The 25,367-nt window shown below is 44.7% G+C and overlaps 1 protein-coding gene across 1 annotated transcript in view; it reads right to left on the bottom strand.

Annotated features, from left to right (window-relative positions):
* The window catches only part of LOC134620284 (uncharacterized), a 342,368-nt gene that overhangs the window by 247,581 nt on the left and 69,420 nt on the right, over nt 1–25,367 (bottom strand). The window contains exons 11-18 of the mRNA XM_065470090.1: nt 22,625–22,697; nt 20,070–20,186; nt 18,772–18,803; nt 18,100–18,269; nt 16,474–16,541; nt 14,725–14,892; nt 9,952–10,125; nt 873–1,046 (exon numbers count right to left, since the gene is read on the bottom strand). Coding sequence (XP_065326162.1) covers nt 873–1,046; nt 9,952–10,125; nt 14,725–14,892; nt 16,474–16,541; nt 18,100–18,269; nt 18,772–18,803; nt 20,070–20,186; nt 22,625–22,697 — 976 coding nt within the window. The remainder of the gene's footprint in view (nt 1–872; nt 1,047–9,951; nt 10,126–14,724; nt 14,893–16,473; nt 16,542–18,099; nt 18,270–18,771; nt 18,804–20,069; nt 20,187–22,624; nt 22,698–25,367) is intronic.

The raw sequence follows: 25,367 nt of genomic DNA, 5'->3' as shown, positions 1-25,367 counted from the left end.
GGACAGACAGACAGGTGACAGTCTCAGGTGTATACACTGCTACAAAACAGCACAAGAGAAGGAGGATTTAGTGTTTGTGTTATTACGAGTGCTAAACAAGAAGAGTTCCAGATGGTCCAGTGGACACATGTGTGACTCCTGTGATTAAAGCATCTTTCTTTCAGCTTAACGAGTGAACCGTCAGCTCGTTCAAACACACATTAAAGTCCGTTTGGCTCGACACCACCGAACAGAGGCAGCAATATAACATAGCTAACATTAACAGTGCAGTGAATCCTGCTTGTGCCGTGATATTCAGGACTGCAAACCGAGCAGCATCACTGACTTTCAGCTTGTTGTGTTTGTGGATATATGACTGACTTTAATTATCCATAAAATCATCACATTCTCTGTCAGATTAAGGACAACTATTGAACGGCGAATATTTTAAAGAAAAGGCTTTAAAACCAAGTTAACACTGAAAGTACAAACATCACTAATGTCACATAACTTTGCCAACATATGGCCAACAGTAATGTTTTAATGTTCTTCATTATTAAACATTCGCACATAGATAAATGCCATAATATTCAGTACTTACTTTTGAAAGTTTTCTCTTTGGCCACCCCGCCTCAGGCATCCGCCGTTTTTTTCTGAACAAAATATCCACACCCACCGCCGCGCAATGAATTGTGGGATATATAGGACCACGAAGTCTGCACCCGACCACGCTTCAAATTTGGGGAAATGAACGGCGCATTTGACAACCGCATTTGACGAGAACACTTCGAACTGGGCCACCCTTCAATGCGTCGCTGCGTCGTAATCAGTCTCCAAATGCGCACTACGAAGCATGCAGTCGCTGGATTGGGACACAGACATTCTCTCCATACCTGAGAGTGTCCAGCCTCCAGCCTGGATCCTTCAGTCCAGCCGACAGCAGCTTCATTCCTGAGTCCCCTGGATGATTGTAGCTCAGGTCCAGCTCTCTCAGATGGGAGGGATTGGAGCTCAGAGCTGAGGCCAGAGAAGTACAGCCTTCCTCTGTGATCAGACAGCCTGACAGACTGCAGACACACAAAACAACAATCCATCTGTGAACTCTTCACTGAACATTTGTTTGTTGTTCTTCTTCAGGAGAGAAAATCCAACAATGGAATGATCAGTGTTTTTCAACATTACATAGTAAGGAGGATCATTAATCCTCGTTACTATGTAATGTAGACACATATTTTTCATAAATAAGCTCACATACAATGTTCCCTCTAAGCTGCACACGTGTGCAATTGCGCACTGCTGGCACTTTCTCTGTGCACAGAAAATCAGTGTTGTGCACAAAAAAAAAAAAAAAAATCTAACCTGAATTGAAATTAAAATGATAACTTTAACAATTCTGTTTTACAGTGTTAGTCAGTAAGTGACTGGCTGCTCCCATATGGGATTAGAACAATGCCACCTTATCCCAGAGTCCAGCCAATGATGCGATTCACATTCTTATATACGCAGCTAATCAACGTGGTTGACATTACTGCGTCCTTATGTGCCGACACCGGTGTTTGAGCTGGCAAAGCGGCGTGGCTGATGTGCAGTGAAGCCACGTTAATGACAACGTGTACAACCATTGGAGATGTGAGCAGGACAAACGGAACAATTGACGGAAAAAGTGTGGACTTTATACCAGTTTTTAACTTGTGTTGATAGGCCAAGCAAAACTAGAGTTGTGATAAGAATATAAGAATTGTTGGTTTTCCTGAATACTATCGTTGTTTATATTCACTGCGGGAAGAAACGGTACAAAGGGTGTTTTATAAGGACAATGCTCAAAACACTCTCCACCTTTCAGCAAAAACAACACCAAATAAACCCCACCCTTTCCTGTTGGTCGAAAAATGTACCATGCCGACCAATAAAAAATTTATGTGGCAACATGGCATTTAGTTGTTATGAAGGGAGAAAGTTTTAGGAGTGACGGCAGTGTTTTGAGATGTGAGAGATTTGCGACGTTTAGTGCAAATCTTGTGTAGTTAGTGTGTAGTGTAGTCAATAGTTTTGTTGTGTGTGTCAGAACAATGAGGCGACTGCTGAATGTTACAGGTGTTACAGGAGTGATACATCTCCTGTTGTCAGGCCTGCAGGTATCAGGCTGTTGTTCTCCTTTATCTCATAGTGGACAGAAATTATTTTTTGGAGTGGCACAAATAATTTGTGTGGCATCAGATTTGATGCAGAACAGCTGATTGTTCTGTAAATATTTTGAAATGTTTGTTTAAAAACGCATTGGCTGCATTTTTAAGTAAACAGCTGGTAAAAAATCTTTGTTGTTTGCAAAACTCAATTACTTTTTTGAGGAGTAACTATATAATTAATTGCCCAACATTGGTAATTATATACTGTATTTTGCAGACAGAGAGTTACAGGACTCTCTCCCAGACCACAGACTCATAATAGTCATAAAAAGTCATAAAAGTCAGAGCTTTATAAGAAATAAATAAATAGATAAGTTGTGTTTTGAAAATTGGAGTTCAAGTTATTTTTACTTCCAATAGTGTTAACATACTACACAGGTCATGAACAAGATTTTCATTGTAAGTGGGCTAAAGCAGTTAATTAAAAGTAGTCTAATATAAATGTAAATGCTGAAATTTGATTATTTTAATAAACCATGTAACTTGGATGGATTAGATGCTGGCGTGACGACAATGCGCACGTCTGCTGTTGCTCATAGTGGTCCAAGGGATCGCTCAGGGAGTTTGTGTGTTCGCTCAGACACATGGAAAATTAGAGGGAATATTGCTCACATATAACATTCTCAATAACTTCATTTTTATTACTACCTTATTCATGTTTTATTTTCAGTAAAGAAGAGTAGGGTAAAAGTACCCAATGTCTTCAGTTGCTCAGTGAATATTACAGCATATATGCAGTTGTTTATGTTTTCATTCAGTGATCATTTTTTATATTCTGTATCATGTTGTGCTGTAACGACAGATGAAACTAGTTTGAGTTTCAAAGAAATGCTGGACTTTCAGTTTCATGTAAAAATATTTTGTAAGGGTGTTTTAAAACCCTCATTGTTTGGTGTGTTTAAACTGAACTCTGGTTGATTTTCACCCTTGGTGAGGTTTGTTTGTGAATATGTGAACACAGTAATATCACTTGGCTGCTGACCAAAACAGCCACACTAATATCCTTTGGAGGAGGTGGTCTTGGTACATGTAATGATTTATTTTCCACATCCTTGAATCACCACTACAGAGTGGGATTGGGACATACATCGAGTTTAAAAAAAATGTCAGTATAATTTAATACAAAATTTTGACAATATCCTTTATATCAATATAGTCGGTGTTGTATTATAATTATACTTGTGGAGCCACTAGTTTGCCTCTCTCTCATCCACGTTTGTCTCTACATGACGTCACTCTGCCCTGCCTCTCTCCTTCACTGAACACAACGCCCCCTCCACCATCGCTTCACCTGTATGTAGTGAAGGGTGGACACGGTATCAATGGAAGAGGAGCTGGTTGGTAAAAAGAAAAACAGTGGCTCAGTTATTTATAATGCATTGGATTGGATTGGAGAGATGGTTCAGATTCAAAGTGTCAGATGAGCAGCAGAATAATGCATTCTGTAGAGAATGTGGAAAAAGCATCCCAAACAAAAGGTTGGAGCACTGCTAATCTTTTCCACCATAAGTGCAGTATGAATAGTGTGTTAAACTGTATGCTGTATCCCAGACCGTGAAGTCTTCCCTGCCTCCTGCCCTGAAACAAACCACCTTACAGAACTCTGTGAGATGCACTTCACACTCGTACACAGTGTTTATTGCCAGATGCCACGTTTATTTTTAGTTTTCATTTGTTGTGACAGTCCGTAGTCTGGACAGTTCCGGTCTCAGCTGATCCCAGCTTCCCCTCCCCTCCGCTCCACTCCCATCTCACTAAAAAAGGGGAAGGAAACCGTCATCAGCCCAAATGCCATCAGCTGTTCTCACCTGCCTCTCCAGTACCGCCCTGTTGAGCTCACTGCACCACTCCTCTCCCGGAGCCGCGCCCGGTACCACCACACACCGCTACCACCCGACTGAGGCCGGGGAGCCATACGGCTGAACCTACTCCCCCCCTGCGAGCGAGAGAGGAAATCGGCCACAGCCATCTCCGCCCTCGGCCTATGAACCACCTTGAACTTAAAGGGCTGTAAAGCCAGATAACACAGGGTGTTCTGGGCGTTGGCATCCTTCATGCGGTGGAGCCACTGCAGCGGGGCATGGTCCGAGCAGAGGGTGAATGAGCGACCCAGGAGGTAATAGCAAAGGGAGTCGACCGCCCACCGGATAGCCAAGCACTCCTTCTCCACGGTGCTGTACCGTCTTTCACGCTCTGTCAGCTGCCGGCTGATGTAAAGAACGGGGCGGTCGGCCCCCCTTACCTGCTGGGACAAAACGGCCCCCAGCCCTCTGTTCGAGGCGTTAGTCTGCAGAACAAAAGGGAGGGAAAAGTCAGGAATGTGAAGCAGCGGCTCCCCACAGAGAGATTTACCTGCACAAACGCCGCCTGGTACAGCTCCTTCCACTGAACCAGATCTGGAGCACCGTTTCAGGTGAGATCGGTCAAGGGGCTGGTCAGCTGCCCAAACCCCAGCACAAAACGGCGGTAGTAACCTTCCAGCCCCAGAACCCGCTCACCTCCTTTTTAGTCTTGGGGTGCGGGCAGGATGGGATAGCTGCTGTCTTCTCCACCTGTGGGTGCACCTGCCCGCCCCCCAAGTGGTACCCCAGATACTGTACCTCCCTCCGTCCAACTGCACAGTTCTTCAGGTTGGTCGTGAGCCTCCTCCTCCTCAGGGACTCCAGGACCGCAGCCACCCACTGCACATGCTCTGTCCAGATGTGGCTGTGGATGACCACGTCATCCAGGTAGGCGGCAGCATATGCAGCATGCGGACGCAGCACCCGGTCCATGAGGCGGTGAAAGGTTGCAGGGGCTTCGAACAAGCCGAACGGAAGCGTAACGAATTGGTACAAACCATACGGAGTGGAGAAGGCTGTTTTTTCCTTGGACTCGGCAGACAAGGGAATCTGACAGTAGCCCTTGATTAAACGGGCCGTGCCCAACCGATCCAGGAGCTCGTCGACCCGGGGCATGGGATAAGCATCAAAGCGTGAGACTTCATTCACCTTGCGATAGTCGACACAGAACCGTATAGACTCATCCTTCTTCACAACAAGAACTATGGGGCTACACCAGGCGCTGTGCAACTCTTCTATCACTCCCATTTTCAGCATTTCAGCCATTCCCTCTGAACAATTTGCCGTTTATGCTCAGGAAGCCTGTAGGGCCGTGAACGCACCGTCACGCCAGGCTGCGTTTCAAAATGATGCTCAATGAGAGATGTTCAGCCGGGCAGGGGGGAGAACACTTCAGCAAAACGGTATTGTAATGCGACAACGTCCGCTCTCTGGGCCTGTGTGAGATGGTCATCACAAGGGAGGGAGGCGGGGATGATGGACTTTGGTACCTCCGGCCCCAACTCATCTCTCTCCTTAACCAGGCTCACCAGAGAAGCGGTTTCAGCCTCTCTCCACGCTTTAAGGAGATTGAGGTGATAAATCTGCGGCGCTCCTCCCCTGTCTGACCGAGCGACCTCATAGTCAAGGTCCCCAATTCGCCGTGTGACCACAAAGGGTCCTTGCCACTTGGCAAGCAACTTTGAGCTGGAAGAAGGGAGTAATACAAGCTCTTTGTCTCCAGGTGAAAATTGCCTGAGTCTAGCCCCTCTGTCATACAGGCGTTGCTGATGCTGCAGAGCCAGGAGCAAATTCTCCCATGACAACTTTCTCAAAGCGTAGAGTTTCGCTCTCAGGTCCAACACGTATTGAATCTCATTCTTGGCGGGGCTCGGACCTTCCTCCCAGCTTTCTTTAATCAGGTCAAGCACCCCACGCGGCTTTCTGCCGAACAGCAGTTCAAAGGGAGAAAATCCCATGGAGGCCTGGGGCACCTCCCGTCTAGCCAGCGATCCCAATTGCGTTCATTCTCGGTAATGAACTTACGAATCATGGACTTTAAAGTCTTATTCAGCCACTTCACCAGCCCATCCGTCTGAGGGTTGTAGACGCTGGTCCGAATAGATTTAATGCCCAGTAATTCGTACACTTCCCGCAGTGTGCGAGACATGAACGAAGTGCCCTGGTCAGTCAGTATCTCTTTCGGGATTCCAACTCGGGAGATGACCTGAAACAGTGCCTGCGCCACACTCTTGACAGAGATGTTGCACAGCGGGACTGCTTCCGGGTATCGCATTGCATGATCCACCAGGACTAATACAAAGCGATAGCCGCTTGCACTCCAGTGAAATGGCCCGATGAGCTCCATGCCAATGCGCTCAAATGGGACCTCCATGAGTGGGAGCGGGCGCAAAGGCACTTTTGGTAAGGCCGGCTGATTAACAAGTTGGCAGTCTGGGCAGAATGCGCACCAGCGGCGCACATCCGCTCGGATGCCCGGCCAATAAAATCGGGCCGTTATTCGCTCCAGAGTTTTTTCATATCCCATATGCCCTGCCATGGGGTTATAATGAGCTGCCTGGAAAATCATTTCCCGGCGGCCCTGCGGCACCAACAACTGGGCATGTGTCTCCTCCGTGCGAGTGTCACGGCTGACTCGATATATCTTTTAATGAAATGAAGCGCGGGTAGGTCCGCACTGCTTCACGGTGCACCACATGACCATCAATCACAATCACCTGGTCAAAGGCTGAGCGTAGGGTGTCATCACGAGACTGCTCCAGTTGGAAATGACCCTTGGGCGGATTTTCCGGAGCCGGCGGGGCCTCCCATGAAGGACCCGCCGTCTCCCCCTACCCGGAGTCAGTGTCGGACGACCCTGCGTCACCGCTGAGTGCCGCGCAGACACTACACACTACTAAAGGTCGTGATCACATCCCCGTGTACTGCCCTAACAGATGATGAAACCCCGGCCAATTCGTACCCAGAATTAGGGGATGTGACAGGCGCGGACTAACCACAGCCGTCACTCTATGCGTTTTGCCCTTATACTTTAATAAAAGCGGCACTATGGGATACCTGTGAACATCACCATGAATACACTTCACCTCCACCCATTTTGCCTCCAGCAATGCCCTGGGGCGAACCAAGCTTTGGTGCACGAGGGTCTGCATACAGCCCGTGTCCACCAAAGCATGGCATATACCCCCTCGAGTCCTTACCGGAATGCTGTACGTCCCTCCTGGACCAGGAGAGGGTGCTGGGGCACTGGTGACACGGAACACCTGCCCCACTTCCATCAGAGGACAGTCCCTCCTCAGGTGTCCCGGTTGCCCGCACTTCCAGCACTCCTGCCCTGGTATCTGTGCCGCTCTTCGGGGCTCGAAGAGCGGCACTCTGCCTGCACTCTGCCTGCAGGTATCTGGTGCCTTGGTGCCGGCACTGGGGCTTGTTTGCTCGGTTTCTGGCCGCCTTCCCCGGGCTCCCCCGCTCTGGCGACGAGATGGTCCTCCACCAGTGTTACTGCGACCTCCAGACTCGCAGGACGGTGGCACCGGCCCCAACTCGCTGTCTCCGCAGGCAGCCCCTCCACAAACTGCTACAGCATCATCTTGTCCACCAGCAGCATCTCTCCCTCTGATGATCCCGGCTGCAGCCAGCGCACTGACGCGTTGTGCAGCTTCCGGGCCCAAGCAAACGGCCAATCCTTCGCGGTCAGCCGACAGGCCTGGAACCGTCGGCGATGATCCTCAGGGGCGAGTCCCATCCTGTCCAACACTGCCCGGCTCACATCCTGGAAGCTGCTCCTCGAGGTCGGCGGCAGGATCAGGGCCGCCGTCTGAGCCTCCCCCAACAGCAGAGGAAGCAAACGCGGAGCCCACTCCACCTGTGGCCACCGGCAGGCCTCCGCTGTGGCACAAAAAGTCTCCAGAAAAACCCGGGGCATCGTCCCCGTCGCCTATCCGGCCAATAAACAAATGTATGATTTGTTTATTGGCCCCAAATGTATTCTGCAGTAGGACACCGACCACAAACACACAGCCAAAGTCATTAAGAACTAACTTCAGCGTAAAGAAGATCAAGAAGTACTGTAAGTGATGGTTTGGCCCCCACAGAGCCCTGATCTCAAAATTATGAAGTGTGTGGGTTTTCATGAAGAGAGAAGGATGTGGGGAAGCCTACATCCACAGAAGATCTGTGGGTAGTTCTCCAAGATGTCTGGAGAACCTTCTAGCTGAGTTCCATCAGAAACTGTGTGCAAGTGTACCTAGAAGAACTGATGCTGTTTGGAAGGCAAAACAACTCATATGAATTTCAAAGCTGTTCTAACAGTCCGACACTGGTCTCTCAATCTCCCGTTGGAGAGCTGTGAGCTTCTCCATGATGTTTTCAAACTTGCGCTCCGTGATGTTGTCCTTCTTGTGCTCAAAGAGTAGATTCTGAGAACTCATGACCGCAGTGAACTTCTCCAAGATGTGATCCAATTTGCGCTCAGAGGTGTTATTCTGAGTGAGTCCCTCCAAGATGTAATTCAGTTTGCGCACAGAGGTCTTATTCTGAGAATTCACGGCAGCCATAAGCTTCTCCAAGATCTTATCCGTGTTGCACTCAGTGAGCCCATTTTGAGTAACTCACGCCTCGTCCCATCGTTTCAATCCCAGCGGGCAGCCTTGTGGGGGTTTGAACAGCCGGTTCCGCTTTCTTAATTCTTCGATAAGCCAGGGCCAAGCCAGCTCCGATCAGCAAGAACCCTGTTATCATAGTTCCAAATAGGTAGATATCATCAGCACTCAGGCTCACCCAAGCCCAGACTTCTCGTTGAGGAAAGGGTGTCAATTGTATTCAGGGACCAGCTGATCAAATCCATAATTCCTCTTTTAGGTTTTAGAGAACAGACTGTGAGAGAGTGTTCCAGGGAAAAGTAATACACAATTACACAACACATTTTACATTTGTAAAATGTATAGCTAAATCTTATACATCCCCACTAAACAGAGATTATGTTAATTTGCCTTTGAGCGATCTGCCTCTGAACATAAGAATGAAAGTCATTTTAAAAGTTTGTATTTTGTGTCCCAGGACATGCTATGGATAATGCCCACATTACCCGGGCTATTTCTTTGTGTAAGAAAGTCGTCAGCAGCTTCTCCTACAGTTGGAGGAAGAAAAGAGAACTGGCTGAAGTGCAAATACAGCAGGGTCTTCAAAGTCACCAGCTAGTCAGAGAGGCAGCAACTGGCTGGGGATCAAGGCTGCTCATGATAGAGAGGGTTCTGGAGCAGGACAGAGTGCTTTCTAAAGCCCTCTCTGTCCACATGAAAACTAGACCTCTTGTCCCTACTTGGCAGGACAAAGAGGTCCTGGAGGCAGTTCAGAAAGCTCTGAAAGCCCTTCGGGACATTACTGATGCACTTTCAGGAGAAGAGTATGTGACCCTGTGGTATGTAACACATATGCTAATCTCCTGGCACTAAAAAAACAAAACAAAAACAAAACACCCAGCTCGCCCCTGCGGGCGGTCTATCCTTCAAGCTCGGGTGCTCTACCAGAGGCCTGGGAGCTTGAAAGTCCTGCGCAGTATCTTAGGTGTTCTTAGGACTGCACTCTTCTGGATCTGCTTGAGCCACTAGCTTGGGAATAGTGGGCTACAGGAACAAGAAGGCATCAGTGGGCAAGGGACGAAACAAACATATCTATATAGTGTGGGGCACACCAACACAGGTAGGTTTGGATAGATAGGACTGTAGTTACAGCATGATCACAGCAGGACATCTTTGTGTGATAAAGAATGCATTCATAATCACCTTTGTGTTGAACAGTCTTTTCAGACACTGAACATCTCAAACAGACTCCTTGTTAAAATGTGTTTATGGCAGCTTCCTAGTAAAACATGCTTTGTACTGCTCTGCTGCAATTTCTGACAACTCCAGGTGTCCACAAGAAATAAAAGTGAAAAAAAATCTAACCTCAGAGTTTCCAGTGTACAATGTGGACTCCTCAGTTCTGCAGACAGAAGCTTCACTCCTGAGTCCTTCAGGTCATTGTTACTCAGGTCCAGCTCTCTCAGACTAGAGTACTGGCAGCAGAGAACTGAGGATAGAGCTTCACAGCTTCTCTCTGAGAGCTTACAGTCACTCAGTCTGAAAAACAAATTGCCTTTACATTAAATTACTTTATATGTTGAACTAAGATAACAAAAATGTATTTAACATAAAAAATACAATAAATAAATTAATAAATATGCATATTAAAAAATAAAAACAAAATATTTATTTAAGATTTATAAATATATAAATAAATACATTACAATTTACATCAGGAAAAAGAAAAAAACAAAACAAGCAGAATCTGTTTGGTAAAAGAATCATTCCTCTACATCTAAATGGAAGCCAGTGAGAAGCAGGTAGATTTAGTGGTACTACCTATGGACCTGCTGGCACATGCATAAAGTACTGTTGGTCACTTTCCTAATTCTAATGTCTGTGATTACATAAAGTTCAAATTAATCTGTACTTATCACATTCTGGACCGTGTTGGTAGTTCCTCACTAAATCCTTTATCTGAAATAACATATATTACATTCTTCATCTTTCAGCTCACCTTTCCCTGAAAGACCGCTTTTTTTGATTGGCCAGTTTTAGGAAGCACGCTGCTCCACCTCCTCTGCCCTCTGATGTAGAAGTTATGAAAACAAACTGTAAACCTGCTATGAACATAACTTCTAGCTGATGACTAGATACCTAACGTCAACAAAGATGGAAGCAGGAAAAAAAAGGTGTTATTTATGCCAGCTTCTTTGGACTGCTCTGCTACAGTTCTTGACAACTTTTAGCCCAGGTGTCATAAAAAAAACTTAATACATAAAAAAAAAACAACGAGCTTACTGGTCATTTAAAACACAATTTAAAGTGCTAGCTTTTCCTGTAAACTGGATGTAATTGTGGCAATTATAAATGATAAAAATTAGGCACTGTATTTAAGGTTAGTTACAAACAAAGCTATGATTATGAAATCAGAAGAAGCCACCAGAAGTGCTGTGGAAAAGTTTCTTCCTCCTCCTAAATCTTTAGTTTTTTCCATGTATTTGTTAAATATATTTGTGACTAAAGACACTGAACTCAGGTTTTAAAAAAATGTGGTGTGGGGCACAGCTACAACAGAAAGGTTTGGATAGTGTTGTTTCATTAAGTAAATGAAATCATCATATAAAAACTACTTTTTGTGTTTACTTGGATTATTTTTGTCTAACATTAAAATTTGTTTAATGAGCTGAAACATGTAATTATAGAAACACAAAATAAACAGAAATCAGGGAAATAATTTGTCACAGCACTATAGTTACAGACTGACTGCAGTCTTGATGCATCCTCAATCATGACACAGGGCACAGAAAACACAGGGCTTAAATACACACAGGGCAATCAGGGAATGGGAGACAGGAGGGAGACACAGCTGGGAGAGATTAGGGCTAACGAGACAGGGGAAGCAAAACTAGAAAAGCTATAGGGCTTTGGAGTGTGATGTCACGGGAGGGGGCGTGGCCACCCGTGTATCCGCTGACTCCAAAGAGAAGGTACGAGAAGGTATCAGGGTAGAAAATGGCGGTAGGTCTTCAGGGTTTCTACTCCACTGTCGTATTTCATACGGGTCCACATTACCAATGCATGCAATTTTTTCCAAGTACCGTCTCTTCGCGTCCAGGTGCAATCGGTCTCGATACAGTCCTTTGACTTTTGAGCTGATTTTAAGCATGGTTCTGGCAGTCGTCCTTCCAACACAGTGTGTTTGTTTTGATTCGTGGCCTTCTAAGATGGTGCCGCGATACCACAATGCATTGCGGCGTTACGTCAACTCCAAAGCCCTATACTAAACATGACGGCACAAGAACAAAAACCCTTAACTGAACTAGGGATGGGTACCAGTATCCGGTGCCATTATGGCACCAGTTCTGACATAAACGGTAGTAATCAGACCAAAAAGCAGCGCACATGTCGGTGCTTTTTTATTTTCTTTTCATGAAATGTCATACACTTTGGATTCTAGCCAATCATTTTGCCTTTCAAGGGGTAGTAGGCGGGCCCAGGTACATACGTTCTTGTAGCAGAGCAACAGATTAAAAATAATGGATTGGATTTATATAGCGCTTTTAAAGGCACCCAAAGCGCTTTACAATGCCACTATTCATTCACTCTCACATTCATACACTAGTGGAGGGAAGGTACAGTTGTCGCCACAGCTGCCCTGGGGCAGACTGACAGAAGCGAGGCTGCCATATCGCGCCATCGGCCCCTCTGGCCAACACCAGTAGGTGGAAGGGTAAAGTGTCTTGCTCAAAGACCAGGACAGAGAGCCCGGGGATCGAACTGGCGACCTTCTGGTTACAGATGCGCTTCCCAACCCCGTGAGCCACGGTCGCCCTAAATTCACTGAATGAGCCACAAAAGAAGACCACAAAAACACACAGCGGCGCAAATGCACTAAGACAGATTTCCTCCATTATTTTCGCCGGTAGCTGGTAGCTGGTAGCCACATGATTATCAGCAGTTACCACGCCTACCTAGCCGCATCAGAGCCGTTTTCCGTCAACAACTTCTATTTTAGACCCACCCATAGACACGTGACTAGACAGTCGTCGCATGCAGTAAATTTGGGCCCACTTGGGTTTTGGCCTTGGAACGTCTGATTGTTTGAAGGAACGTGAATATGGCATCGTTACTATGATTCTATTGGCTCAAACAATTAAAAAGAGGTGTCAATCATGCAAATTGACCAAAAGAAACCAAAGTTACAGCCCCTCAGAGTTTAAAGGGCCAGAGGCCAATTAAGCGCTCCATGCGCATGGCAGAAAAGGCCCATTACCATGTAAATGTGTGGTTAAAATAATAGGCGAGGATAAAATCTACTTACTTTTTTTGTGTTCCAGTCTCAGTAACTTTGACACAGTAATATCTGCATCAATATTTACACCTCTGCTGAAATTTCACAAGTGTTAGCTTCATTTTGATACCAAGATTGTAAGCACAGAGTTTGTAATTGCAGAGAAATAATCAATTAAATTTGGGCATTGCATTTTTGAGGAGGAAGCTCAGAAACCCCTTTGGTGCTTAAGAGGGGATACTGTGCAAAGTAGGTAACACCTCAAATTTGATGAAACACCTGGTAACGCATAGCATTTTTTTAAAAGCCGAGAAATGCACCGTATTTGATAGCTTGCTGCAAGACCTCACACCTAACACATCTACTGCGGGTTAGGGTTACTGCAGATTGCCCCGTTAGTGGGGCTGGACAGTGTTAAGGGTTCGAAATTGGTAGAGAGTACAAAGGCAAGACAGTCCAGAAGGTTTGGGTCAAAGCGATCTTTTATTGAAGTACACGCGCGGGAAGACAGTCACTGCGTACATCAGCAAGGGTCTTCGCCCAAATTATACTTCAGACTGCTTTTATAGCATCAGGGTATTATGACGCCCCTTCTAGCGTTTACAAGCACATAATTTGCATGTACAGAACATTCATGTATTTTAAGAATTAACTGCAGCATAGAGGTTCCTCATTTTGGCATCTTTTTCCAAAAAAGGCAATAAACTCAGGCCTCTGTGGCCTCCAGGGGCTGGTCCTCTTCACTCGTCACCTGTTGTCAAGAAAGCTCTAGTGCAGCATGTTAACTGAATACATTTAGGCCTGTACTTAAGTCTGGTTCTAAGTTATATGTAATATAGATATATATGTGATTTGTAAGCATGTGTGCTATCTTTCTTAAGCTCCCGGCTTCTCAACCGATGGGTCACCCAGACATTCACGCTGGATGAAGCTTGAGACCTTTATTACCTGGGAAAGCTTCAACTCCTTATGAGCACCTAACTGCAATGTGTATACGGATATAACAATGTATAAATGGTTATGACTGCACCTGTGAAAGATTAATATGGTGTCAGTATGTTTAAATGCTATGAAATATATGTTGTGGCAATGAAGCAATTTTCTTTTATCTCGATAACAGTTATTATCATTTTGCAGAAAAAAAAGAGACTGCTAAAAATAAAAACATAAGAGGTTTTTGCACAAAGTTTGTGTTCTCCATTCTATAAGCACCGGCTCGAGCACCGTTTAAGCACTGGCACCATGTCAAAAGTACCGATTTGGCACCGGTATTGGATAAAACCTAAACGATACCCATCCCTAAACTGAACCACAGACTAAGAATAATGATAACAATAATAATAATAATGATCAACAAGACAGAGATAGAAAAAATAACCCATAATACAAAATCAAACCAAAACATAAGAAACTCAAAATGCTGGGCCAAACGACCCAGAACCATGACAGACAATGCTATTGACTGACCTCATACCATAGGCTATACCCAGGGGAATCTACACCAAGTCTATATGGTTTACCGAAGATACATAAAGAGGGTTCACGTTTAAGACAGATTATCTGTATGATCAACTCGGTCACCTATAACATCTCTAAGTTTCTGGCTTTGACCCTCAACCCACTGGTAGGTAGCTCTGAACACCACATCCAGAACACTTTGGATTTTGTTGTAAAGGTGAGAGATGTCATTATGGAGGCAGATGAAACCTCGTACGACGTTACATCTCTCTTCACTTGCATCCCAGTCACGGAAGCGTTGGAGGTAGTGCGTAAGAGATTACAGGATAACCCCAACCTCAGCAACAGGACCACTCTCAGCATCGACCAAGTGTGTTTGCTTTTGGAACTGGTCATCCACATACCTGAACCAATGACTTGGTGGTCTTCCAGGGTAGGACAGCAAAGCCCTCTTTCCCAATTCTTCGATGTACAAGTTGGTCACGATGGGTGAAACTGGGGAACCCATGGCACACCCATGTTTCTGTCTGTAGAACTGACCCTTGTATGTGAAGCAGGTGTAATAAAGACACCTGGATGAAAATCAAATCTCAGGACGTACCGCATTTCACAGATCACATTTACCTGGTGGACCGACACATCAAATTCACCGGGGAGGATATGAAAAGTGGCAGGTTAGCCTTCTTAGACTGTGAGATTTCCATCAGTAATGGGGGACATTTAAAAGCCGATGTGTACCGGAAACCTATGCATATGGATTAGTATTTAAGGTTTGACTCTCATCATCCGGTGGAGCATAAACTGGGTGTCATCAGGACGCTACAACACAGAGCGAACACCATCCCCACTGACACAGTGGCCAGGGAAGCAGAAAAACATCACATCAAGAAGGCCCTGAGTAAATGTGGTTATCCCAGCTGGACTTTTGTCAAAGCTGGGAAGGCGCCAATACAAAGCTCCAAGCTGTGCAGGATAGACGGGCAACCGCTGCCTAAGCGAAAGTCTGTAGTGATCCCATACATGTCAGGAGTATCGGAACAACTGAGACACATTTTTTCTAAACACTGCGTCTCTGTCTTTTAAACCCCAAAACACGCTGTGCCAAAAATTGGTCAACCCCAAGGATCGGGTCCCGCGACACAAACAGAGTAACATAGTGTACGCTGTTAAGTGCCAGGAGGATTGCCAGGGCTTATATATCGGGGAAACCAAACAACCTCTGGCGAAGCGGATGGCACAACACAGAAGAGCTATCTCGTCAGGCCAGGACTCTGCAGTTTATTTACATCTACAGGCCAGTGGACACTCTTTCAATCATGAGGATTTACACATCCTGGACAGGGAGGAAAGCTGGTTTGAGCGCAGAGTCAAGGAGGCCATTTACGTGAAAAGAGAAAGACCATCTCTGAATTGAGGAGGGGGCCTAAGGGTACATCTGTCACCATCTTACAATGCTGTGAGTGCAGCCTTTTCCCCCAGCTCTCTGTGAATGGTACTCATGGCCATTGATCAGTGGTCTTTGATCAGTGGTCTTTGATCAATGGTCATGAGAATTTGCATAATAATGATGAAAGAACTGACCTCCCAGCCCATTATTCCTTCAAGGGGCTGGTTTCAGTCATTATGCAAATGTACTGTTTATAAGATTGGGGAAACCTTCAGTCAGCTGAGACTGAACAAGTCACTTGGATGAGTGACCAAATGTTTCTCCCACAAAATGCTACGTCCAGATGAACAGAATCAACTTTTGGAGAGTCTGATTGCAGATTATGCAGATATGCAGTAGAAATGAAGAATAAAAGATCAAGACTGAACACCTTGAGGCTATTTAAACCTGCAAGAGGTTCCTGAAGGATTAAACCTACAATGCAGTGAATTTAGTTTAGAGGAGTAAAACAATATAACACTAGATTGTTTTATGTGCTTTTGGGACAAGCCAAAGAAGTGATAGACCTTTTTAATTACTTGCATTTGTTTTCAACCAGTTAGACTGATTACCTATGGACCCACCATATGTTGGTTCACTGATAAGTGTTATAGGAACAAAGGTTTCAGAAACGCTGACACTGTCTGCTGCTACGAAACATTAAAATGATCACAGAGTTGATGAGAAATACTTTTGAAAATAAAGATACAAACACATGTTTACTCACAGAGCTTTGTTGGAGGCTTTGATCACTGGCAGCATTCTCAGAAGGGCCTCCTCTGAAGCAGAGTATTTCTGCAGGTCAAACACATCCAGATCTTTTTCTGATGACAGCAAGATGAAGACCAGAGCTGACCACTGAGCAGGAGACAGTTTATCTGTGGAGAGACTTCCTGATCTCAGGGACTGTTGGATCTCCTCCACTAGAGAACGATCATTCAGTTCATTCAGACAGTGGAACAGATTGATGCTTTTCTCTGCAGACAGATTCTCACTGAGCCTCCTCTTGATGTACTGGACTGTTTCCTGATTGGTCTGAGAGCTACTTCCTGTCTGTGTCAGCAGACCTTGTAGGAGAGTCTGATTGGTCTGCAGTGTAACACCCAGGAGGAAGCGGAGGAACAAGTCCAGGTGTCCATTTGGACTCTGTAAGGCCTTGTCCACAGCACTCTGGTAGAATTGTTTCTCTTGTTTCTCTTGTTTCAGAATTCTGGGAGGTTGTTTGTTGTTCTTCCAGCAGATTGAGTCCAGAGTTGATGAAGGTCAGATGGACATGAAGAGCAGCCAGAAACTCCTGAACACTCAGATGGATGAAGCAGAACACCTTGTCCTGGTACAGTCCTCTCTCCTCTTTAAAGATCTGTGTGAACACTCCTGAGTACACTGAGGCTGCTCTGATATCGATGCCACACTCTGTCAGGTCTGATTCATAGAAGATCAGGTTTCCTTTCTGCAGCTGATCAAAAGCCAGTTTTCCCAGAGACTCCATCATCTTCCTGCTCTCTGGACTCCAGTGTGGATCTGTCTCAGCTCCTCCATCATACTTGACCTTCTTCACTTTGGCCTGAACCACCAGGAAGTGGATGTACATCTCAGTCAGGGTCTTGGGCAGCTGTCCTCCCTCTCTGGTTTCCAGCACATCCTCCAGAACTGTAGCAGTGATCCAGCAGAAGACTGGGATGTGGCACATGATGTGGAGGCTTCGTGATGTCTTGATGTGGGAGATGATCCTGCTGGCCTGCTCCTCATCTCTGAATCTCTTCCTGAAGTACTCCTCCTTCTGTGGGTCAGTGAACCCTCTGACCTCTGTCACCATGCCAACACAGTCAGGAGGGATCTGATTGGCTGCTGCAGGTCGTGTGGTTATCCAGAGGCGAGCAGAGGGAAGCAGTTTCCCCCTGATGAGGTTTATCAGCAGCACATCCACTGAGGTGGACTTTCTAGGGTCAGGTAGGATCGTAGTTTTGTGGAAGTCCAGAGGAAGTCGACACTCATCCAGACCATCAAAGATGAACACAACCTGGAAGTCTTCAAAGCTGCAGATTCCTGCTTCTTTGGTTTCAGTAAAGAAGTGATGAACAAGTTCCACCAAGCTGAACTTTTCCTCTTTCAGCACATTCAGCTCTCTGAAAGTGAATGGAAATATGAACTGAATGTCCTGGTTGGCTTTGCCTTCAGCCCAGTCCAGGGTGTATTTCTGTGTTAAGACTGTTTTCCCAATGCCAGTCACTCCCTTTGTCAGCACTGTTCTTATTGGTTCATCTCTTCCAGGTGGGAGTTGAAATATGTCTTCTTGTCTGATTGTTGTTTCTGGCCTGCTTGTTTTCCTGGATGCTGTTTCAATCTGTCTGACCTCATGTTCATCATTGACCCCTGCAGTCCCTCCCTCTGTGATGTAGAGCTCTGTGTAGATCTGATTCAGAAGGGTTGGGTTTCCTGCTTTAGCGATCCCCTCAAACACGCACTGGAACTTCTTCATCAGCGCAGATTTAAGGTTACGTTGACAAACAGCAGCAGAAAGTTCTAAATGATGAAACAAAATGAAAAAAAAATCATTTCATGTTTTACACAATACTCATCACAGTTTAAGTTCAATTTCATATTATCCATCATATTAAATCTTTTTAGAAATCCGCTTACGTTCAGCCAGCTCCTCCTGCTTCATTCTCCTCAGGAAGTCCACTGTGATCTTCTCAAATGCCTCTCTGCTGCTGCTCCTCTCACTCTCTAAGCATTCTGGGTAATCTGCACTCAGAACCTTCTGGATCTTCTTCAGCTCGTTTTTCACAAAAGTGATGATGTTGTCCTCCAGCAGCTGGAACAGAATATTTATGAATGAGCCAATCACACTGAAATCATGGAGCCAAACATCAGATCCATGTTGGAAACACTGACAATCCACTGGTCTACAAAGAGCAGCATGGAGATGACTGTGGACAGAATAGATGTAAAGCAGTTGTTGTTGTACATGTACAAACCATAAATATGGAGTCCAGTTGTGTTTGATGCTGCTGGGCTGACTGACCACTGGGAACCTCTGAACTCTCCTGGTCCACTCTGTGGAGGAATCATGAAGAATTTTAATGACAAGGTCAATCTCAGAGAGATTTTAAGATGCACAGTAACTCCCAGATGACAGATGACTCCCTGTAGTTACACGCTGTTCCAAAAACAAACAAACAAAAGAAAACGTTGTGGAATAAATTAGGCCAGTTTTGTTGTTTGAATTGAGCAGCTAAAAACTGGACAGTCCTTTTTCCTGTTCACATTATTGCATTTGTATTTCACACAGTTGAACAAACTTCCTTTCAGTGTTAGATCAACTCAGTCAGTTCACTGTTTCTTAAACACTTTAACATCAGACTCTACAAACTTTGTTATAACATCTTGTTCATCTTGTTTTTACTGTTTTCTGCTGTATTATTGTCCTTTGTTTTTTTCTCTCCCCAATTTATTATTTTTTGACTTATTTTTCTATTTTCTTGGAAAATTGTAAAAGTTAAAATCATTCAATATCATCATTGTTGTGATCTACTCCGGTTCTGCAGTCAATTTATTTCAATTTCTGATGATTTAAAGCAGAAAAAACAAAGGCTTAATTTGCATGTGATGAAGCTGAATCTCCTGCACCTGCAAGAGTGCTGATGCGATCAGAACTTGTGTATAACTGGTTTGGGTTGACTGAGAACAGTTTTGTAGTTCTGCACTGAGTCCTTCTGCACTTTTACATGTAACACAGTGGCAGGAAGTTCATTCATACACGAGTAGGTCGAGATCTGGCAGGAAAAAGGTTCTCTGCTCTTCTTCTGCACATTATACATATCAGCTGTTAGATTTCAGGTTTTTATGGAGGAACAGTTTGTAGAAGTGTAACCTCTTCTGGGTGAATCCTGCACTGCTCCTGATCTGTCAGATTGATCCAGAGAACAGCTGTCTGAAGATTATACACATCACTCTAGTAGGCATGCTGCTAACAGCAGGCTGGATCACTTCTTCATGTTTTAAACGAGGTTACCTTTTCAGTCAGTTATAGCAACAAGAACCTCATCAGATCCTGACTCTGTTACACTGAAGGTGAGATTACATTAAAAAAAATGAGACTAGTTTCAGAGAAATCAATGTCTAAACTTCTTTCTTCTGGTTTCAGATTGAATTGATATTTCACTTCCTGTTTACTGAAGTGGATTTTCAGCTGTTTACAAACCAAAGGCTTGGTTTTAAGAGACAGTTTAAATGGGATTGAGGGAATGATGTGTTTGCACTGCAGTTTATATCCAACAACATCAAGCAGTTAAATCAAAGTTCCTGTTACTAACAGCTCACCTCTCTGCAGCTGACAGAGGCTGGACTTTAAAACTCATGGGTTCTTCTTTAGACCGGTCACTCTTTAAGGACACACAGCTGGGTCCAGGTCCAGGTTCAGCAGGTCTTCCATAGATCCTGTTAGACAGAGAAGAGAAGAATAAAGGTCTTCCTCACGGTTGGTTAAGCATACTGCCTGAGTGATCCACAGCTGAGACAGAACTGCACATAATGTCTTTCCTGCTCTCTGAGAAACTGGACAAGTTCCTGTAAGTAATCTTCTGCACTGCACACTATTCACTCAGCTACCTTCTAGCTCTCACTGCCTGCAGGTGAAAAAATGTCAGATGGGATTTTGGAGGATCAACCATTTGATCAACAATTTCCACACATTCACACAGCAATGTTAATGTCTGCTCTTTGAGATTAAACATGTTTCCTCTTACTTTCCTCAGAGCTTTCATGATTTCACTTGATGCTTCAGTGCTCAAAACATCTTCATCTTCAGGGACCCCAAATAACATAAAGACATGTTCACCTCAATTCAACTCCTTCCACTCTGCACCACTGAAACTCCTCTTTTGTTTCAGTTACCGTCTATGCACCACTTTTAAACTAAAATAATGGACTTTAGCAAAACAAATTGATATTTATTTTGATAAAGCCCAAAAGAAAACTTTAATTCTTTAGAATTAAATTTCAGATAAAAACTAATAAATACACAAAATAAATCATCCAGATTCTTAGAAACTAAAATACTCACAGACACTCACTGAAAATCAGTGCTTGAAAACAAAATAAAATAAAATGTTAAAGGCCTGTGTCAATGCTGATACTCTGTGACCGTTTCACTTCCAAAGCAAACAGGAAAATAAAATAAAGTAAAAGTAAAAAATGTGAAGTAGTTTTATTAATGAGGTTCTGAGCAGTCAGTTCTCAGGGCTGGTGTGTATCACAATTAGTGATGAAACAGTGAGGAGAGTATTGAAGGGAACGATGAGGAGAACCTCCCGGTCCTGTACTTTAGTAAACACACTAATATCTCACTCTACACTTACTTCATAAACTTCACTTCAGCTTTAACTGACTCACAACATCAGCACACATTAACAAACACAGGAACTCACACAGCTACTGTGGGCAATATATAGGGCTTGTAGGATAAAAAGAGAGGCATCTGTCTGCAGAAATGCAGCAGAAGAATAAAGATTGAATAGCTTGAGCAGGAGGGGAAAACCATGTGAAATTATGGATCATGTGAAACTGTGGGGGTAAATACAGTAAGAAAGGAGATGCCAGGGATGGATCCCTATATGACCACAGTGTGACTGCTCTTTGACCTGGACTTAGGCAGGATCCAAGGAGAATGTCATGGTGAGCTGTGTGGCTGGCAGTGGCTGGACACAAGTGCAGGACTCCGAGACAGAATAGTTAACTCAAAAGCAGCAGCTTTATTTGCTGACATAACAAACTTGGCCACAAAAAAAACAAAACTCCAACTTGGAAGGTTAACTAAACTGAGAATACTTCGTGATTTGAAATGAACTGATGTAACAAGATGAGAGATACACACACAACTAACGTGGAGGACACAACAACTGACAGGGAAAAAACACAGGGCTCAAATACATACTGAGGTGATTAGGGAATGCGAAAGGAGAGCACAGCTGAGGAGTAATCTGACATGACAAGACAAATGGGGAAGCACAACTCAACACATTGACATAGTACACAGACTTTCAAAGAAAAACGGGAAACATAACAGACGCAGACTTGACTACGGGATATAGCTGACAGAGAACAAAGGGAACACACTGGCAGAATTGACTGTACACTAAACAGAAGTAGCACAGAAACACAACCTAAGAACTAGAACACAAGAAATGCTAAGGAGCTAGAAATACTAGATACAGACAGGCTGAAGGAGCGCCCTTCAGATCTGCAGGAGGCTTTTGCACCGTGCACATCTCCCCATGCACATGAGTAAATAAACATTAAAAGTGAAGTATTCTGTCTCAGTCAAGAGCGAAGTGAAGGCCACCAGAATGACGTGAACCCTACTGAAGAGAACATAGTCCGTTGGCGTGGTGTTGTTGCGGCCCTATGCTCCACCAGGAGTGTACAGGAAAACTGATTGATTGTTTCTGTCTCAAGTCATGTCTTAACAGGTCAGAATTAAAGTATTGGGAGCGACAGCTGGTCGCAACAATTTTGGTGCCTTGACCCAGATTCTGCAGCCTGGTCGAAATGGGCGAAGGAGACAATGTGTGAGGAAAAAGTGAACAGGGGACTGGCCCAGAACCTTGAAAGGTAAGCAGAGCCTGTTGAACAAAGTCTGCATATTAATAATTCTAAAACTCAACCTGTTCACTGAAACCAAACACATTGAATCCGGTCAATTGACTCAGACCCAAAGAGTAGTCTGATAATTTTGGGTGAAATGTCCTTGGGGGTGGATGTCCCTCCTACACAACTGATAAGGTGCTGAGGACCGGCAGAAGACCGGAGCTGGGTTGATGTCCCAGGGAATTAAGGACCTCTAAAAAAATCATAAAACATCTTAGGATTTGGCTGACCCTCCCACACATCTGACAAGGTAGTAGGACCGAGAGGAGACCGGAGATTCATGTCCCAGGGAATTGAGGACCCCTGAAATATCACAGGAAATTGGTAAAAAGAGTTGGAATGTGCGGATTACTGTGTGAATGAGTGAGTGAATGTCTCCCTAGGGAAAGATAACCTTTGGTGTCTCAATCACGAAAAGCCACCCCCAAGTGTGTGGAAACCTAATGGTGATAACGCAAACACACGAGGGAAGTCGCAAGAGAAGTAGTGATTGATTGGATCAGTGGCAGGGACAGGATGGAGGGAGAATTTGACTAAAGAATGAATGATGAGGGCTGGGGGCCCACAGGGGAGAGGTGGAAGACATTAAGAGAGCAGATAAATGAATTAGGCAACGCGGTGTGCCACAGCTCAAGGAAAGAAATCAGAGAAAAAGAGGAAGGAGGTGGTGAAAGGTGTTAAAGCAGCAGGGACACGATGAAGAAAAAAGAGGTGTCAGTGGCTAAAATAATAATGGATCATGTACAGAAACAAAAAGAGGATCAGGAAAAATTTGAAAAAGAGGGGAGATAGGTATTTAAAATGGGGAAAAAAAAGGAAAAGCAAAAAAAAGGGTAAAAAGGCAGTTATATGGGCAGACTGGGGAGATAAGGTGCAAGGAATCTCCCCACAGGATGAAAGAGAAATGTAAAAAGGGGGAAAATCCTCCAAAAGACCCCACAGTGAGCGGGCAGAGTGCCCCCCCACCCCCAACCCCCGAACCTACACTGGCATATACCCCATTATAGAGGTAACAGGATGAGTGTCACAGTCTGGTGTGTGTTGAGGACCCAGTAGCAGACAGACGTGAGGAGTCGGGGTTCCTGTGAATAATGATGGAGCAGTGATGTGAGTGCTGAGCTGTGACATGGAGAAGAGTCATGGACAGTTAGAGATGGTCATCTCACCTCTGAGCTTTGGTCTGGCTCTCATGTTCCCCACACAGAGTGCTTTTAGAGGGAGGGACTCCCTCCTCTCTGTCCTCACACTGATCCATGCTGCTCAATTCAGCTCACACACACTTTCTACCTGCAGAGGAAACACAAATCATTCATGTGCACATCAACTGAAATCCTCCTTTCCATCATGTGTGCTGTCCAAATATCAGCTGCTTCTTTCCTGCTTCATCTCAGTGTCAGCTGAATGCAGTCAGACAGCAGTGTGAGGCAGAGGAAGCTGCCAGCAGCTGCTCTACTCTGAGTCCACTAGATGGAGCCGTGAAGCACACACGATGCATTCACTGACACACACTGATTCACTGTGACTGGAAGCTTCAGTCAGTCCAACATGTGTGAACAACATTTAAACATTTCAGCTGATCCATGATTCAAAGAGGATCAGCAGAGTTAAAGCTTCACACTAATTATTCCTGCTGAGTTTGCAGAGAACTGCACACACACTGATTCACTGCTAATGAGAAGCTTCTTCCATCCAGTAATTCATCATCCATCAATTCTGCTGCTGCTCTCAGTCCTGGATTCTGATCACAAACTAAAACCAGGACAGCACAAACTGATTAATAACATTTTCTAGTTGTGTCTTTAAAGGCTCTTAGCGTTAGCTAAGCGTCGGAGCTCTGGAAGGTGTCTGGTGTGTAAATTTAAATCACAGTGACAGTAAAGGAGGTAAAGGGCTGTGACGTCATCACGTACACTGCGTCCTCTGTGGAGTCTGAGTGAACTCACAAAATACAAAATACAAACTACAAGTACACAAAAACGAACGTAGCTCAGAGTGGCGGACACACTCGGCCTCGTTGGTCCAGCTGTGAGTCCGTTACCGTGAACTATGGAGCGGCAGATTTGTGCTGAACTAAGCTGCACACAGCTGATGTTAGCCAGGAAACATTACACACTGACTTTAATGGAGAGACCGGAAATACAAACACACACAGTTTGTTGTGTGAAGAAATCAAACATGAGCTGAACAAACAGTAAAGTTCCTAAAGACAAACTGTTAAAGGAGGAAACAAAGCAAACTTATAGTTTCTTCATACACCAACAACAAGCTCCACTCCACGAAATTCAGGAAACAGAAAATAAACTTTGTTAAACGCTGCTGCTGTGCTACTGTAACCCGGCCATAAATGACATATTATTATAATTACACAAAATGTGTTCTTTATACCTTCAACGACCTTCAAGCCTGTTGTTATATTCATTATCAGTTAGAGCCCTTCCTCATTGTTCTTCTTCTTCTTTGGTGCAACCCTATAAATACAGTGTACCCCTTTGGCCTCTCCCCTTTTCTACAATTCTCCTGTGGGAGAGAGCTTGGTGTCATTTCTTTCATTTCTATTTGATTATTACTATTATCATTATTATTATTATTATATATCCTGTTTATGTGGACTTGTGTGCACTTTTTATCTGTCAGTGCTGAAGCAGGCGTCACTGATCACATGACTCTGAGGGATGTTTCCAGCACCTCGCTGAAACTGAGCCATGAAGATTTAAGGCAGCTCTGAAGGCAAAGCAGGTCTGAGCCTGTGTTAGCAAGCTGTACCTAATAAAGTGTCAGCAAGGACTCAGTCAGTAATGATCAGAGCCAGCAGGGGGCAGCACAGAGAGGTGAGGTGCTGTCAGAGAAGCAGGCTGATATCAGACTGGTCATGTTCCATCATCTATACCTGAAATAATCATTAAACACACGCAGAGCAGAAACATGTGGAAACATCTGGAGCTCAGTCTCGGTTTGGTCCGTCAGAGGTTTACC

The sequence above is a fragment of the Pelmatolapia mariae genome, linkage group LG3_W, assembly GCF_036321145.2.
Source record: "Pelmatolapia mariae isolate MD_Pm_ZW linkage group LG3_W, Pm_UMD_F_2, whole genome shotgun sequence".
Lineage (NCBI taxonomy): Eukaryota > Metazoa > Chordata > Actinopteri > Cichliformes > Cichlidae > Pelmatolapia > Pelmatolapia mariae.
Note: the sequence above shows the minus strand (reverse complement) of the source record. Positions and strands in the feature narration are given on the sequence as shown.